The 18,087-nt window shown below is 42.7% G+C and overlaps 1 protein-coding gene across 1 annotated transcript in view; it reads left to right on the top strand.

The window, feature by feature from the left end:
• The window catches only part of GXYLT2 (glucoside xylosyltransferase 2), a 98,830-nt gene that overhangs the window by 67,405 nt on the left and 13,338 nt on the right, over nucleotides 1-18,087 (top strand). Inside the window, exons 4-5 of the mRNA XM_058726215.1 lie at nucleotides 8,857-9,108; nucleotides 10,219-10,342. Of these exons, the coding sequence (XP_058582198.1) occupies nucleotides 8,857-9,108; nucleotides 10,219-10,342 (376 nt within the window). The remainder of the gene's footprint in view (nucleotides 1-8,856; nucleotides 9,109-10,218; nucleotides 10,343-18,087) is intronic.

The raw sequence follows: 18,087 nt of genomic DNA, 5'->3' as shown, positions 1-18,087 counted from the left end.
ACTGTGAGATCATGATCCAAGCCGAAGTCGGACGCTTAATGGACTGAGCGGCCCAGGCGCCCCCATGGTTCACATCATTTGACATCTCCCCTTTGGTCTCAGGATCCAGTCAGCATAGCTTCTGTTGGGGCCCTGCTCACTCTGCTAGTCTAATTGCTCACCAGCCTGGCTTTCCTGCTTTCAGCTTCAGCCCCACCCGGCACCTTGCCATCCCATTCTGCATCATGCTCTCTCTCTCTCTCTCTCTCTCGGTTGTGGACCTTTTCACATGCTGTTCCACTTACCTTTAGAACTCTTTGCCCTGCTGTTCACTTATTGCTCAGCAGAGATGTTGCTTCTTCTGGGAAGTCTTCCCTGCTTTCACCGGAGACTGGTTTAGGGGCCCTGCTGTGTGCTTCCGTGCTACCCCTGTCCTCCCCCACACCTCACTTTGCTCTGCCTTTTACCTGCCTCCCCCATTAGACCTCCTTGAGAACAGAGGATATGCCTCGTTCTTTCGATACTACTTCTACAACTGCCACTACTGCAATAGCCAGGTACTTGTACCCCACACTGTGAACCAAGGATCTTAGCCCTTGAGCAGAGCATGGACTGCCAACATTGACCGAGTGCCTGCTATGTGTTTGCCGCACACTTCGCATGCCCCGTCTCATTTCATCATCCCAGCAGTGCTATGAAGTGGGCTACCTATGCCCCTCACAGGATGAGAAACTGAGGCTTAGGAGGCGTCAGTGGCTTGCCCAAGACCACACACTTAGTAGCAGACACGGGATTTGAATTGTTTTCAAATACAGTAATCCTGTCTCATCCGCGTTTTGCTCTTTGCAGTTTCGGTTACCTTTGTTCAGCCTCAGTTCAGAAGCAGGTGGTCCTCCTTCTCACATAGGGCCAGAGGTCCTCGGTAGCCTGACAGTTCGTCACAGTGCCCGCGTCACTCACTTCCCGTCATGTCATCTCATAGGCGTTTTATCATCTCACATTGTCATAGAAGGGTGAGGAGAGTACAATAAGATATTTTGATGCTTATTTTTATTTTTGAGGGGGGGAGGGGCAGAGAGAGACGGAGACACAGAATCCGAAGCAGGCTCCAGGCTCCACGCTGTCAGTACAGAGCCCGGCACGGGGCTCGAACCCACAAGCCATGAGATCATGACCTGAGCCGAGGTCGGACACTTAACGGACTGAGCCACCCAGGCGCCCCTAAGAGAGACAACAGTCACGTAACTTATTACAGTATATCGTAATAATTGTTCCATTTTATTATTAGTTATTGTTAGCCTCTTACTGTGCCTAATTTATAAATTAAACTTTATCATAGATATATACACAGAGGAGAAAACACAATATAAATAGGGGACTCAGTATTATCCACCGTTTCGGGCACCCACCAGGGGTCTGGGAATGTATCCCTCCTGGACTGGGCGGGGGGTTGCTACTGTAATTAGACTTCAAACCCAAAGCTTTTAACCGCCAAATTGTACTGTCAAAGTCAGAACAGGACTGGAGCAAAACAAACTTGAAGGTAAGCTGTTGAGCCCTTGAGAATTTTGTTGCCTGTGGCCAGCCTCTTGTCCTCACAAAGCACAAGGAGCCAGCAGGTTGAGGCGGTGAATGGAGCAGGTTCAGGAGTGCCCATTACACCCGCAGGATCGTGTACAAATAGCTATTGTGTGCTCCCTATCTGCCCCGCTTTCCTAAGAAAACAAAGGCCTCATTTCTAGCACTGACTGATTTCCATAAGGGAATTAGAATGGCTAGTTTTACATCCTTTCGGTAAATATTCCTCTTCCCATTATATCATGGCCAAATGATCTTCTTCAAATTAATACCCGCAATCATTGCTGCAGAATTAGCCTCCAGAGACACACTGTTACAGAAAGAGTGAGGTTTTTTTTTTTTTCCTTTTCTCCTGGTGTTTTGTTGTTTTTTTCAGATAAAGAGTAAAAAGGCCTTCTGGACTTGTTTTCCCTCAAGGTAATAAGTAGATTATGATATTAGAAATTTCAAAAACTTCGTTTCTTCTCTGCCTGACTCTGCGTAAGAGGTTTTTTGTGGTTGACGTGGTTTTTTTTTTTTGGTTTTTTTTTTTTGGTGTTTTTTTTTTTTTTTTTTTGGTTGACGTATTTTGAAGGGCTGTGGGCATTGCTAGGAATGGTGGCTAATTACACTTGACGCCTGACGAGGGAGAACAAGAGCCTTCTTACAGTAACAGCACTGTTAGTTATGGAGTACTTACTGTCCACCAGCCATTGTACCACGTACTTTGTGTGTGTTATTTCTCTGGGTCGTGAGGACAACCTGGGGACAAGGGTGGTGGTGGTGATACTGCTTTACAGTTTTTACAGATGGGGAACTGAGGCCTGGAAAGCCTGAGGGTCTTGTCCAAAGTCACAGGGCTAGGAGGTCATCCTGCCAGGAACTGAACTCACAAATACCAGACTGGAGATTTTTTTTTTTTTAATTTTTTTTTTTTTTCCAACGTTTATTTATTTTTGGGACAGAGAGAGACAGAGCATGAACGGGGGAGGGACAGAGAGAGAGGGAGACACAGAATCGGAAACAGGCTCCAGGCTCTGAGCCGTCAGCCCAGAGCCTGACAAGGGCCTCGAACTCACGGACCGTGAGATCGTGACCTGGCTGAAGTCGGACGCTTAACCGACTGCGCCACCCAGGCACCCCCAGACTGGAGATTTTAAGGATTGTCCCTTCTCCGAAGTGTATCATTAGGGCTGCTTCTGTGTGTCTGTTTGGAAATAGGGCCTACCTACCAAAACTCTAAATGCTTAGTTTAATAAGCTCATGCCCTTGTAACCACCACTGTGGTCAAGCACTAGATGATTTGACCATTGCCCCAGACACCCCCCATCCATGTATCCCCTCCCAAGAGCACCCATGGGCTTCTTTACATTTCAAGGAGCGCTGATGCAGAGGAGGGAGTGAAGGAACTAGGCTTCAACGGTCACAAATGGGCCGTTGCCCTGCGAGGGCCAGACAGGTAACTCGGGAATGACACATATCAAGTGGCATCTCAGTTAAAGGTGACTCTGTGGTACCTTTTGTTCAGGTTAAAATCCTTGGACTTGCACATGACTTTTCCCTTGTCTCACATGACATGTAGAGTCCATCAGGAAATCCTGTTGGCCCTGTCTTTAAACTACATGGAGGATTCAACCACTACTTCCTTGCTGGGTTGCCACTACGCCGTCACATCTCAACTGAATTATTAAAATGGTGTCCTGGGGCGCCTGGGTGGCTCGGTCGGTTAAGCGTCCGACTTCGGCTCAGATCATGATCTTGAGGTCTGTGGGTTCGAGCCCCGCGTCGGGCTCTGTGCTGACAGCTCAGAGCCTGGAGCCTGCTTCCGATTCTGTGTCTCCCTCTCTCTCTGCGCCTCCCCTGTTCATGCTCTGTCTCTCTGTGTCTCAAAAATAAACGTTAAAAAAAAATTAAAAAAATAAATAAATAAAAATAAAAAAAAATAAAATGGTGTTCTAACTGGTCTCCCTGCTTCCCCTGCATACCGCAGTCATCTGTTCTCAGTGCAACATCCACAGTGACCATTTCTCTGAGTCAGATCGTGTCACCCTTCTGTTGAATCTCGTCAGTGGCTTCCATGTCATTCAGGGTAAAAGCCAAAGTTCTTCCCAGGGCCAACAAAGCCCTAAGTGGCCCACGTACCTCTCTTTCTCCTTCCCTGACTCTTCTTCCGTGTGTTGGCCCTGGTCCAAGCACACTGGTCCCCAGCTGTTCTGGAAGTGTGCCAGCCTGCTTTATTCCCATTTGCTCACCCCTTCTGAGCAACACTTTCTCTCCAACCCGATTCGAAATTGCAAACTCCCTGTGTCCCTGGTACCCCTGGTCCCTTTCCCTGCTTTATTCTTCTCCTGCTTACATACTATATCATCAGATAATATATCTTATTTATTATCGGACTCCCTCATGAAGGCAAAGATTTTTGTCTGTCTTGGTCACTGCTGGTCACCCCTGGCACCTAGTGGACCCTCCATCAATGTTTATTGTATAAATGAGCAGAAAATGCAAGGAGTGCCTGTAAACCAGCACCAGCAGATTTTTCCCTTGTAGGATGCAGGCTGTTCTTGCTGGGGCCATCAATTTCTTTTAAGACAGAAATGCAGATATTTCTGAGAAACCTTCAGTTTTTAAAAAATGTTGGCAACTAATTCAATTTTTTCAAAAGGCTATGTATGAAATTTTCTTAAAAATCCATTCACTGGCTGAATTTGACCCACAGGCCTTAGTTTGCAATCTGTAGCATAGGTTGAACTGGCTTTGCCTTTTGTAAAAAAATTTGTTTTAATGCTTTATTTATTTTTGACAGAGAGAAAGAGAGGGAGAGAGAGAGAGAGAGAGAGAGAGAGAGAGAGAGAGAGAGAGAGAACAAGCAGGGGAGGGGCAGAGAGAGAGGGAGACAAAGAAACTCAAGCAGGCTCCAGGCTCTGAGCTGTCAGCACAGAGCCCGACGCAGCTCACAAACCACGAGATCATGACCTGAGCAGAAGTCAGATGCTTAACCGACTGAGCCACCCAGGCGCCCCTGGCTTTGCCTTCTTAACTGAAGACTTGCAAGTTTTCCAGAATTAGCAGCTAGAAAATGTATTCCTAAATTTTTCTTCCATGTCCCTTGGTCCTAGTCCAGGAAGCACATCTCCAGAATCACACATCACCAGAGGAGGGGTTAGATATGGCTTGGAGAAGGTTTGTAGAGGGTTTCCACCTATGAAGCATTCGGATCTGGGGCCTGTGTGGGTGCCATCTGGTGGTGCCAGCACTGGAATCCAAGTGTCCTTAAATGTTTCTCATTGGTCTTCCAGATACGCATCACTTCTTGCCATAGTGCACGATCCCAGGCAGTCCTCCAGGGCAAGACTTGCAAGAAAATATGAACTAAAATGAATTGCAAGGCTGAAACCCTGAGGTGTGCTCCGTGTAGGCCCAGACCCTGAAGTGTGATCAAAAAGGCACCCTCTTACCTTGCTGGTTGAAGTCCAAAGGGGTCCACTTCTAGAGAAGTAGTTTGGCAATATGTATCACGCGTACAAATGCATGTACTCTTTGACTAAGGAATTTACCCTACAGAGAAACTCATGTATGTTGGAAATGGGTTAAGATGAGGAGGTTTCTCACTGTGACACTTTTTTTTCATAACAAAAGCTTGAAAACGACCTAAATGTTCTATAACATGTAAGTAGATAATAATAAGTAAAAAACAATAAACAAAATCTTTGTGTGCCGATACATCAAGTCCTCCTGCACGACTGTTTTATTTATTTATTTTTATAGCAGGCCGATAACATTGTGTATGCTCTGCTACCATTTGTAGCATGAAAGGGGATTGTACATGCATAGCTCTATACATGCATAAAATATCTCCGGCACAGCAAAGGGCAGTCCATTATCAGCGGTTACCTCTAAGAAAGGGAGTTGGTGACAGAATCACAAGGAAGAATAAACTGTCAATAAATTTACTTCAGGATATTTTTATTTTGAACTGCGTAAATATTTGCTACATTAAAAAGAAATGCCAGGGTACCTGGGTGGCTCAGTTGGTTAAACAGCCAAGTCTCTGTTTCGGCTCAGGTTATGATGTCACAGATTCATGAGCTCAAGCCCCACCTGGGGCTCTGCGCTGACAGCGTGGAGCCTGCTTGGGATTCTCTCTCTCCCCTCTCTCTCTTTGCCCCTCCCACACTCATGCTCATTCTGCGCCCCCCCCCCCAATAAATAAATAAATAAACCAACAAACTTGAAAAAATTAAATTAAAAAAAGGAGAAAAAGAAATGCCTTATTATGTGCTTAGAAATTTCCCTAGAAAGGCACCTATTGTAGTGTTGTTTCTAATAATAAAAAATGGGAGCAGTCTTTCATATCAAATAATTGGATATGGGTTAAATAAAAATTTTACCCTATGTAAGTGAGTTTATTCTCATTTTATAAATGTCTGATACAACTTTTATTGCCTTTTTCTCTCTTGATTAAAGATATTGCCTGTAACTTCATGTTGGAATATCTCCATTCTTCAGATCTTTTTAGTTTTTTTTTTTTTTCCAGACCTTCTTCAGAAGAGTCTTTTTGTTTTCTTCTTTTTTGTTTTGATGAGGAGTGGTAACATTTTGAAGAAGAAAGTAATGATAACTTTAATAAAAATGATTGAGGCCAAGAAAAAAATTAGGGTGATCAAGTCAGCAAGCTTATCACTTCTTAGCCTTTTGGCTAAGATCAAGTGCAAATCACCAAGCTTGATTCTTTTGGGCAGATGACTGCATAACCCTTAATTTATTAAAACATTACATTGTGAGCTTTTATTCAGGCCTTATTAGATAATCAGCCATAAAGAGAAATTTGTACTATTTCACATGGGTTTAAATAGGTTTCTCTTCCTCTCGAATTCTGTAATTCTAAGTTAGCTTTATATTGGAACACCATACAGTCTCTTTTCCCTGAAAACACATTCTAGAAAGTGACTTAATCTTGTTATAACCTTATTAGCCAAAATGCAGCCATCATTAGCATTATTTGACATATGAACTTGGGCAGAGCCCTTTATTTTGCTTTAGTTTTTCTTCCCAGTAAAATAAATTGGCAGAATGTTGAGCCCTTGGGATTGTGTTGGACATGCAAGACATCATAATTGTATTTACATGTAGTTCATAATTTTTATCATAACATGCATTTACTAATACTTTTGTAGAGAGTTTGCCCTTGCTCCACTGTACTCTGGAACTGTAATTAAAAAAAAAAATATCAAACAGAGGCTAATCTGTGGCAAATTTTTTTACTTTTCCATGGGAAAATAAGAAAAAATAAGGATAAGGTAGGGGAGTTTTTAAGTTTGTGTGTTCAATTCGAAGGATTCATCTTGATTCTAAAATCGAGATTGTCTGGGGCGCCTGGGTGGCGCAGTCGGTTAAGCGTCCGACTTCAGCCAGGTCACGATCTCACGGTCCGTGAGTTCGAGCCCCGCGTCAGGCTCTGGGCTGATGGCTCAGAGCCTGGAGCCTGTTTCCGATTCTGTGTCTCCCTCTCTCTCTGTCCCTCCCCCGTTCATGCTCTGTCTCTCTCTGTCCCAAAAATAAAAAAAATAAAAAAATAAAAAAAAATGTTTAAAATCGAGATTGTCAAGTGGTTAAGATGGATGTCAAGATAATCTTTTAAGAAATGATAGGTGATCATTATTATTATTAATTTTTTTTGTGATCGTTATTCTTAATTTCATTTTATTGGTTTGTAAAATATATTCCTCTACTAGATGAGAAAGAAAGCTGAATCCTGTGGCTGATAACGTAAGCTCTGAAATCATTCAAATCTGAAATCTGCATGATACCTACATCATATAGTGCACATACATGTTCATCAGTTTTAAATATTGGAGATTCCAATGGAATATTGTCTTAGTCGGCTTGCCGTAACAAAATACCATAGATTGGGTGGCTTAAACCACAGAAATTTCTTTTCTCATAGGTCTGGCGGCTGGAAGTCAAAGATCAGGGTGCCAGCATGGTCGGGTTTTAAGTACCTCTTCCTGGCTTGAGACACTGCTTCTCATTATTTTCTTTCATGATAGATGGAGACCAAGGTGTCTGGCCTCTCTTCTTATAAGGGCACTCATCCCTTCATGAAGACCCCACTCTCATGACCTAATTGAACCTTAATTTCCTCCCATAGGCCCCATCTACAAATACCATCACGTTGGGGGTTAGAGCTTTAGCATGTGAATTTTGAAGATACAGACATTCACCCCATTGCAAGTGTCACTATGGTAGTAGGTGTTGTGGTGCTGTTTGGATAACATTAGGCCAGGGATACAGGAATATTCAAATCCTTCCTTAATTAAGCTACCACTAAATTTGGGGAATAATGGCAAAACAAGGCAAATAACACTATTACTAACTAAGGCTTTGAAATCTCTAACTCCAAGGCAAAACTCTGGTAAGCAAAGCAGTTAGGACAGGAGAATTCATTTGCTTTATTAGATGGCTGGCTTGAAAGAACAGCAATAGAGGTTGAAATCCACAGCCCATGAGCCAAGAATGGCTTTTACATTTCAAATGGTTAAAAAAAAAAATCAAAAGATTTTGTAGCATCTGAAAATTCTATAAAATACAAATTTTAGTGTCCGCAAATAAAGTTTCATTGGAACACAGCCGTGCCCGTTCCTTTATGCATTGTTATAACTTTCATGCTACCATGGCAGACTTGTATTGTTGCCATGAAAAGAGACTGAAAGAGACTGAAAGATTTATTATCTGACCCTTTAGAGAAAAAGTTTGCCAATCCCTGATCTACAAACCAAGCTTGCCAATGATTTGTTTCGCCTGTTCCCGAGACTAAATCTTAGCTGAAAATGTTTATTCAAAAAGGTGCAGTTATACCCATCGGCACTAGAAGAAATGGATCCAGAGACAGAGAGTATTTACCCCAAAGCCTGGCATGAGCTAGTCTAGGGATTGTCCACTTCAGGCTGTCCAATGCCAGACCCTCATTCTAAGAAAAACTGAGAAAGACAGATGGCTTCACTGAAGGATGAAAGTACACAAGAGACCCTCAGTCCATATGCTGATGGACTGAAAGTTCAACCCTTCCCAAATACAGTCTAGGGTCCTAGAATTGAAGCAAACTAAATGAAGGTTTATCTTCCGTTGAGTCTCTACCCTTCAATTAATATGTATCCTTGGAGTCAAAGGAGGAATGGAAGCTAAGAGTGGTACCACCCTTTGTGCAATTCAGCCTTGACCAGTGAAATTGATGGCACTGTTGACATATCAGGCTACTTCCTCTGTTTCTGATTTGTTTTTGTTTTGGTTTCTCTCCCCTCCCTGCCCCCCCAACACACAAAGGTGATTTTAAAGGATGTGGATTCACTTCTCTATGTGGACACCGACGTTCTCTTTCTGAGACCTGTCGATGACATATGGAAGCTTCTGAGGCAGTTTAATGCCACCCAGCTTGCAGCCATGGCCCCTGAGCATGAAATCCCCAAGATTGGCTGGTACAGCCGCTTTGCTCGGCACCCTTTCTATGGCTCTGCGGGAGTTAATTCAGGAGTCATGCTGATGAATTTAACTCGTATAAGAAGTACCCAGTTTAAGGTAAGGAAATACTTTATATTTCATGTTTAAAATTCAGGATTTTGTCATTTCAACAGTGATGTTCCTAGATTGTCAATGTACTGCTTTTGGAAGTAAGGGGCTTGTAGGTGAGGAAGGAAGGAGCCAGGGAAGAGGAAAATATTTGCAAAGTTATGAAATGTTTGTTCAGGAAGAGCCCAGGTGTTTATGGTATTTAAAGCTACAGCACAGTTACTGTTCAAGAATGTTATGTTGCATTTCTGAATTCTATAATGTTTGAATTCTGTGTTTACCCAAAGCTTCAAAAACCATGGAAAATTTTGTGAAATTATCCTAGGGATATATTTACATATGTATACAGAGATATTTGTACAAGGCTGCTCATGGCCTCATCTTTTATCCTAGTAGAGAACTGGAAAGAACTTAAATGAACCTCAGTAGAGAGCTAGTCAATTAAAAAAAATCATCCTCTAATTAAGAAGTAGATCAATCTGTAGGTAAGATACATAAGATCTCTAAAAAGATATTAAGGGAAAAAAGTTAAAATGCAACAAAGCATGGTACCATAAGTATGATCTCTTTTATGGCTTAGAAATTTCCAGAAGAAATACCTAAGAGAATACCTGATTGTTAACCATGGATATTTCTGGGAAGAGTGGGGGTGGAAATGGTAGGAGGATGGGGGAAGAATACTTTTACTTTTTAATTTTATCTTTGTGTGCTATTTGAATATTTAGTCTATAAATGTGTTGCTTTTATTTTAAAAGTAAATTATGTTAAGACAAGGAGAAGGTGTTTTCCCTTAGATACCTTAACTCTGCCATCTGTATTTTGTTCCTTCCCCTCTGAGGCAGGAATTAAGCATAAGAAAGAGAGTTTCAATTTGGGCATAGTTGGAACCACCCAACTAGTGGTTCCTGGCCCATCTAGTATCTATGTGCTACCCCATCTGGCAAAACTCTACAGTTTCCAGCCCTAGTTTTGCTTTGTCCTATGTCTTGAGGCCAGCAGGGCCCCTCCTATTTGCTTCCTAGGGGGGCTTGGAGGCTTTGGGGTCCTCTGCACTGTTTCTCAGTGGACAAAAATGTATTTGCTTTGCCTCAGCCACTCTAATGATTGTCTCTTTTCCAGAACAGCATGATTCCAACAGGCTTGGCTTGGGAGGACATGTTGTACCCTCTGTACCAGAAGTACAAGAATGCCATCACATGGGGAGACCAGGATTTATTAAATATTATTTTTTATTTCAATCCAGGTAGGCTCTCTTGCGAGAATGCCCTTTGTGTAGGAGTCCGCCCACCTCGCCCCTCAGAGCGCATTCCAGCCTGGTCTGCTATTGACTGAGCCTGAATTGTGCCTGTGTCCCCTGTGAAGTGCGTCCTTTCATTCACCCCCTGGGCTTCTCCCAGAGGCGGCCCACACACTTCTGACACAAAAGGCCAAATGTTGAAACCTCCAACACTGGACTCCGTTTTTTGAGAATATCTTTTCGATTTTTGCCACACCATTCTTCTAAGAAGTGTGGTCCAAACTAATGGCAGGGCACAGAACTGAATGACAACATTATAAGCTAGGCACGAGGCCTTCCACAGCTGAACAATGGCTAGATTGAGGGGAATTGATTTCTTGAGATCCCTACAGTTAAGTGACTTGTCTGGGAGTTAAATGAGCCTAAAATAAGGACTTAGATTCCCCAGTTCCTTTTTCTTTTCACGGGAGGCAAAAGATGTTCTTAGATTGTTACATCAGTGATTTGGCGGAGTTGGGGGACGGAGGGAGAAGAACATTTCTGATCTATGTTTCTTGGCTGTTGTCGACACCTAAAACTAATAAAATTTCCCTCTTTCTTCTTTGCTAAAACCATTATTTATGTTGTTAAAAATCAAAACCATGTTTTCTTCTTGAGAAAGACCTTTGGGGGAGAAAAAGGGCACTCCTCACATGGACCTATTCCATCCATTTCTTTGAAAAAATCCTGAAGTAGAGACTCCTGTTTATAAAGACTTCTTTCTGTCTGTCATGTCACCTTGGAAGCGCCTACTTTGTACTTGCAATTTTTTTTAAACAAAACTCTGAACTAAAATCTAATGTCGTATGTCGTTGGATCTAAATGGAGCAAATCCTGGAAAAGAAAAAAAAGCAGATTGAAACCGAGTTTCTGGGGAAAATTACCACTACTAATTCATTGATAAAGGGAATGTCTTGGCCATTCACTGGTGGCCTGTTTTAATCCATTTCCCTCTGACAGTAACAGGGAATTTAAGGTCTGTATCTCCTCCTTTTCTTCATAAGCAGATTTCATCTTTTTTTCTAGGTGTTGATGTATTAGTTAGGACTCTTGGTTGCATATAAAAGATCCCCCAAGTTAGCCCAAGCACAAAGGATACTTTTTTATAAGCAAACTGATGTCTGCTAGAAACCAGGGCGGGAAGGCCAGCAGACTCAGCCCGGAACATGAAGCAGGACGGGGAAATTGATGAGGATCCCAGGTTGGACTTGCTTTCTCCCACTGAGGTTGTTTATTCTTCTCGTTGTGGACCTCATTCTCTGCTCCTCAGGCCTCAAAGTAGAGTACCAAGGCTTCATACTCCAGGTGCAGTCACATGGAAGGATTAACCCCCAATTCCATCCCAATTCCAAATTCCCAGGGGGAGAAAGCAGACGGTTCCAGCTAGGCCAGGAGCATGGAGCTGAGAAATCATGGCTGACATTTATTATTTACTAAATGCCAGGTGCTGTTCTAAGCATTATCTTCTCTAATCCTCAAAACCACCCGAGAATATAATCCCCATTATACAGACAAAGATACCAAGGGACAGAGAGTTTGTTCGATAATTTGCAGCACTGCTAATGAGAGACGGAGGAGGGGTACAAACCCACGCCACTCCCAACTTCAGCCCTATGGGTTTGGGAGAGAGGGGAAATTCTAAACAAGGGGAATCCTACAGAGCTGGGCAGACATCCCAAAATGTATCTCTCCACTGAATTATTTGTCCTTTAAATATTGCAATTTTCCCTCTGTAATGTGGCTAAAACTATCTTTTACAAGCCCATCTGTACATACTCCCAAATAGGAATTCAAAAGATTCGCACAATTTCCTCCCCAGAAATCCTCTTAGCCTGTTGCAGATTATTTGAGGACGTGATCAGTGAGTAAATAATACTTGAAGGCAGTTGTAAGCAGCTTTACAATTAGACAGGAGCCCTTGTCTTTAATTGGAGCTGAAAACCAGCTGGTTTTCTCTGTGCTCCCCATCGTAAATCCATTGAGTACTTGAACATTATAAAATAATTTTTCAAGTTGTTCTAAACCCTGGTTCTGAGCAGGACCAATAACCAAGTTTTCTAGCTTTAGATCAGCAAATTACTAGGTAACTCCTTGATTATTCTTTGTGTCACCTGCATTGGATCTTCCTTTTTCATACCTTTTTCAGGTGCTTTATTAAACATGAGATCTTTGAACTGAAATCCATTGGTATCTTTCACATTATAAGCCTTTTCTTTGTTTATATGGGTTGCGATCACTCTCTCTAAACCCGAAAACTATTTTGAAAAAAGTTGTGTCACCTTTATCCCTAGAAAGGAGAGAGGGAGAGGAGATTGGCCCCAACACAGGATATAAACATATTTGCTATTATGGTTCTGTAAGTTGCCATGGACAAAGAAGCAATGCACAAAAAACCTGAACACATGTCTGGAACATTACTCATAGCCTCCTGTGGTCAATAACACCACTTTTTAAAAATGTGTGGTTTTTTTTAATGTTTATCTATTTATTTTGAAAGAGAGAATGGGAGGAGGGGCAGAGAGAGAAAGAATCCCAAGCAGGGCTCCATGCCATCAGCATAGAGCCCGACGCAGGGCTCAAACCCATGAACCGTGAAATCATAACCTGAGCTGAAATCGAGAGTCAGACGCTTAACCAACTGAGCCACCCAGGTGCCCTTTAAAATGTGTTATAGTCAGGCCAGCTAAGGAAGGGACCAGGGGGCGGTCCTGGGAACACATGGGGCAGATTGTGCTAGGCCTCTTGGGAATCTGCTAAGGACCAAAGCTGATTTCTCTATCCCTCAGAGGCCCCAGGATCTCTGCTGTCCTTGTTTCTCTCCACGCCTACCTGATTCCATTCTGTTTCTCAGCATTCTCTTTATATGTGGCCCAGCCTAACAAGCCCATAGCCAATGATGATGCATATTTGGTAACAGCCCCCTATGTTTCCTAATTCACATTCTTGAAGAGAGAGAGAGACCAAGGAGAAAGAGAAAGAGAGAGAAATTTGCCCAGCCCAGCCTATAACTGATTTCCAGCCCAGCTGGAACTTAGTTCTCTTTGGATAGGGAGACCACCCACAATCTGGTCATCAGGAGCCAGAAGAGCAAGGCCTTGTGGCATTTTCCTTTCTCAGACATGAGCCCCTAGGTCTCTCCTTTCTTCGGGAATAATTTTCATAAAGGTGGGCTGTGCGCAGGGAAGGAAGGAAATGAAACCAGCCAAGTATAGACGACGAGGCAAGGCACTCAGCCAGAGAGTAACAGTAGGATGCTGCCCACTGGGAGAGGGAAGAGCTGAAATACCCCTGGAATATACCCAGGTTGTCATGGGCTAGAATCTACATAGGGTAGTTGAGTGAGGGGTTTGGTGGGGCCACAGGGAGCAGGACACCTACTCACATGGCACAGGTCTCTTCAGTGGCCCCATTAGGGCCTTGTTCTCACACTGCCAGGGTCACTGGAGCCCTGCACTTGAGTGTGCAGCCACCCTGGACCCTCCCCCACCCCAAGAGCTCCCAGCATCTGACAGCAATGAGTGTGTTGTCGGAGTTGACAGCCCCCACTATCTGGTGTTAGGACTGTTCTGGGAGACTGGAAACACCTTATTGTTTGGGGAATCTGGGGGTTTCATGAGCTCTGATACAAAGCACAAGAATGAAGATTGTAGGGTCCTTGTGGTAAGGGATTGTATCTACTTTTTGTCTTTCACGTGTAAGACTTCACGCCTGAAGCAGGGTTGGTCTTCAGAAGTGTTGGCTGGTTGAACACATGGATTTAAGAGAATGAAGTGAAAAAGGGAAGTGAACAGAGGAGAAAGTCCACAGGAGGGAAAGCGAGGAGAGGAAGGAGAAAGAGAAAGTAATAGAAAGCCGAAGAACACATGTGGTAAAGGAACGTATAAGATTCCATGCACTCATTCATTCAGCAGGTATTTTTGAGCGCCTACTATGTGCCAGCCACCATGGTGGGCACTGGGGATATGGCAGCAGACAGAATGGACAAGTTCCTCTTTTCATGATACCCACCTTTTAATTGGAAGAGGTAGACTTCCAAAGAACAGCAACTAGTTCCAAATCACATGTTGTGATAAATGCTATCAAGGGAACAGATGAGAGATTGAGAGAAAGAGCCTGTCTGGAGGGAGAGGATTGCTTCTTTAGATTGTGCGATTAGGGAGGCCTTCTTGGAAGAATTAATTGCCCTTCTCTGGAACAGGGCACATTCTGGAAGAAGGAAGAAGAGGATGCTAGGAAAGCCTAGTTCCAGAATGAGACAGTAAAGAAACAAAACTAAAAAATGAAAATAACTGTTAATGATGCAATCCAACAGCCTCCATTCTGTTGGTAATATAGCAAATGAGGAGTAAGCCTGTTTCACCATGAAGTGAAGATGACCAGGCATTGAGCTCTTCCATAATCTTAGAGATCTCAAGAGTTCGAAATAATCAGAAACGTAAGGAACAATCAATTCACACAGTACTTTGCAAATAGTTAGGGGGCTCTGGAAAAAAATGTAGACTCCTGAAGGGATCACTAACGGACTCCAGAGCCATAGATAATCAGTTAATGAGCTTCTTTATCTATGTAAAATGAGAGGAAAATAGCAAAGACTCAGGGCTTAAACAGGGCTTGGCTTGGAAAAATATTTTAAAATAAATTGCAGTGGTTTAAGGCTCTGGGGATTTGGAATTTTAAAACCACTCACCGTATTATTTCCCGAGCAGCGGAAAGTAACCTGGACATTTCCCCATGCTATCATTTTTAACCATCAGATTTTGACAGCCCTGATAATCGTGCTTAAAATAGATCCATTTTAGAATGGTTATTGATCACATGCCAAATAACCATCATGAGTCCACTCTGCATGTTCATCAACTGATCTCCATAGGGGTTGCCTCTTCAGTCCACCCCTCTTCTCCTTCCCCCCTTAAAAAATGGAGATTGCAAAGTGTAACCCATGCAAAATTTGTGAATAAAGAGACACGTCTGTTACTTTTTAACTGCCCACTCTTGATTTTCCTTTCTTTGGGTAACAGGGCTCCAGTTTTCTCAGGGGAATTACTCTTCCCTCTCTCTCTCCCTCTCTCTCTCTTTCTGTCTCTTCACCCCTCCCTCTCCCCCTCCCTCCCCATACCCCATTCGCTCTTGCAAGCAATCTTAGAGCCTAGTCTGCTCCTGACTCCCACTCGCCCAGTCAGACCATGTCCTCCCAACCTGACTGGGGATCCAGGAGTAGAAAGTAGCCAAGGTTGTGGAACTGGCAGCAGTCGTGAAAAGCTGACATTAATTAGTGCCCACCTCTCAGAGCCCAGGAGCTGTCCCACTTCTTGACCCAGTTCAACTTTACCTCTGATTTTATGAGCCACCCGCTCTTTCCAAAGGCAAATTCCTTTCTCTTACTCATTTTCTCCTTCAAACTAGAATCAAAGTTAGTTACTTGCAATCCACTATAGACTGATATTTCTTGAATGTTTTAGGTCAGAGCATTCTATATATGACAAGTTTGTTACCATTATCTTACCCTTGGAAGAGACTGAATTTATCCTAGCGAAATTGAACGGCTCATCTTTTGTAAAGCACACTCTGATTTCCAGACTCTTCACCATGATCCAGCCATTTTCTCCTCGAATGCTCTTCCAGGCCTGCATTTCTGACTGTCAAAGTCCCATCCTTAGTCTGTAAGCCTGAGTTCAAATGGAACTTTACTTAAATGTCCTCCTTTCTATGAAACCTGATAAAACCATGTTCTCTTACTATATACTCTATGCTGTCTCCTGTACAAGAGTATAAATTCTCTGAGAGCAGGAGCAGAACCTTATCATCCAATGACACCACTGCCTTGCAGTGTGTGAATAAATGCTTGTTTCAATGTATATGCTCCATGTGTTTTGTGTTTCTTCCTCTGAAAAATTCTGAAAAGGATTGTAAAAGATGTGAATTGAATTCTATCTAGAAACCAGTTGCATACTCAGAGTTCAACCACTGGGTTCTTAGCTGGTCTTTGGGAGACCGGTAAGCCCCTAAACTTATGAGCAAATGTTCTTAGATATATCCAGTTGTACTTTTCCAACGATGGGGTCTAAAGCTTTTGTTAGATTCTTTTTTTACAATTTTTTAAAAGTTTATTTATTTATTTTGAGAGAGACAGAGGCAGTGCAAGTCGGGGAAGGGCAGACAGAGAAGGAGACAGAGAATCCCAAGCAGGCTCCGCACTGTCAGCTTGGAGCCAGATGTGGGGCTCAAACTTACAAAACCGTGAGATCACGACCTGAGTTGAAACCAAGAGTTGGACACTTAACCGACTGAGCCCCCCAGGCATTCCAAGCTTTCATTGCATTCCGAGAGAGATGCGTGGATCCATAAAAGTTTAAGAATTACTGGCCACCTGCATAGCTACAAACAGTTGGAGTAAAACATTTATTACCAATGTACTATGTGTTGGGAACTATGCTAGACTCATTCCCTTGATTTTGTTTTATCCTACCAGTGACCTAATGCAATAGTTCTTAACAGTAACATTGGTGATAATTATTACAGCTTACAGTTATTGTATGCTTTCTAATGTGCTAGGTACTCTTCCAAATACTTATTTTATTCTTTTTTAAAATTTACATCCAAGTTAGTTAGTATATAGTGCAACAATGATTTCAGGAGTAGATTCCTTAGTGCCCCTTACCCATTTAGCCCATCCCCCCTCCCACAACCCCTCCAGTAACCCTCTGTTTGTTCTCTGTATTTAATAGCATCTTATGTTTTGTCCCCCCTCCCTATTTTTATATTATTTTTCCTTCGCTTCCCTTGTGTTCATCTGTTCTGTGTCTTAAAGTCCTCATATGAGTGAAGTCCTATGATATATGTCTTTCTCTGACTGACTAATTTCGCTTAGCATAACACCTTCTGGTTCCATCCATGTAGTCGCAAATCGCAAGATTTCATTCTTTTTGATTGCCGAGTCATACTCCATTGTGTGTGTGTGTGTATATATATATATATATATATATATATATATATACACACACACCACATCTTCTTTATCCATTCATCCATCGATGGACATGGACATTTGGGCTCTTTCCATATTTGGCTATTGTTAATAGTGCTGCTATAAACACGGGGGTGCATGTGTCCCTTCGAAACAGCATTCCTGTATCCCTTGGATAAATGCCTAGTAGTGCAATTGCTGGGTCATAGGGTAGTTCTATTTTTAGTTTTTTGAGCAACCTCCATAATGTTTTCCAGAGTGGCTGCCCCAGTTTGCATTCCCACCAGCAGTACAAAAGAGATCCTCTCTCTCCGCATCCTCGCCAACACCTGTTATTGCCTGAGTTGTTAATGTTAGCCATTCTGACAGGTGTGAGGTAGTATCTCATCATGGTTTTGATTTGTATTTCCCTGATGCTGAGTAATGTTGAGCAGTTTTTCATGTGTCGGTTGGCCATCTGGATGTCTTCTTTGGAGAGGTGTCTATTCATGTCTTTTGCCCATTTCTTCACTAGATTATTTGTTTTTTGGGTGCTGAGTTTGATAAGTTCTTTATAGGTTTTGGATACTAACTCTTTATCTGCTATGCCACTTGCAAATATCTTCTCCCATTCTGTCAGTTGCCTTTTAGTTTTGCTGATGGTTTCTTTCACTGTGCAGAAGCTTTTCATTTGGAGGGGGTCCCAATAGTTCATTTTTGCTTTTGTTTCCCTTGCCTCCGGAGATGTGTTGAGTAAGAAGTTGCTGCG

This window comes from Neofelis nebulosa, chromosome 4 (assembly GCF_028018385.1).
Source record: "Neofelis nebulosa isolate mNeoNeb1 chromosome 4, mNeoNeb1.pri, whole genome shotgun sequence".
In the NCBI taxonomy this organism is placed as follows: domain Eukaryota; kingdom Metazoa; phylum Chordata; class Mammalia; order Carnivora; family Felidae; genus Neofelis; species Neofelis nebulosa.
This window is presented reverse-complemented; position numbering and strand designations above follow the sequence as displayed.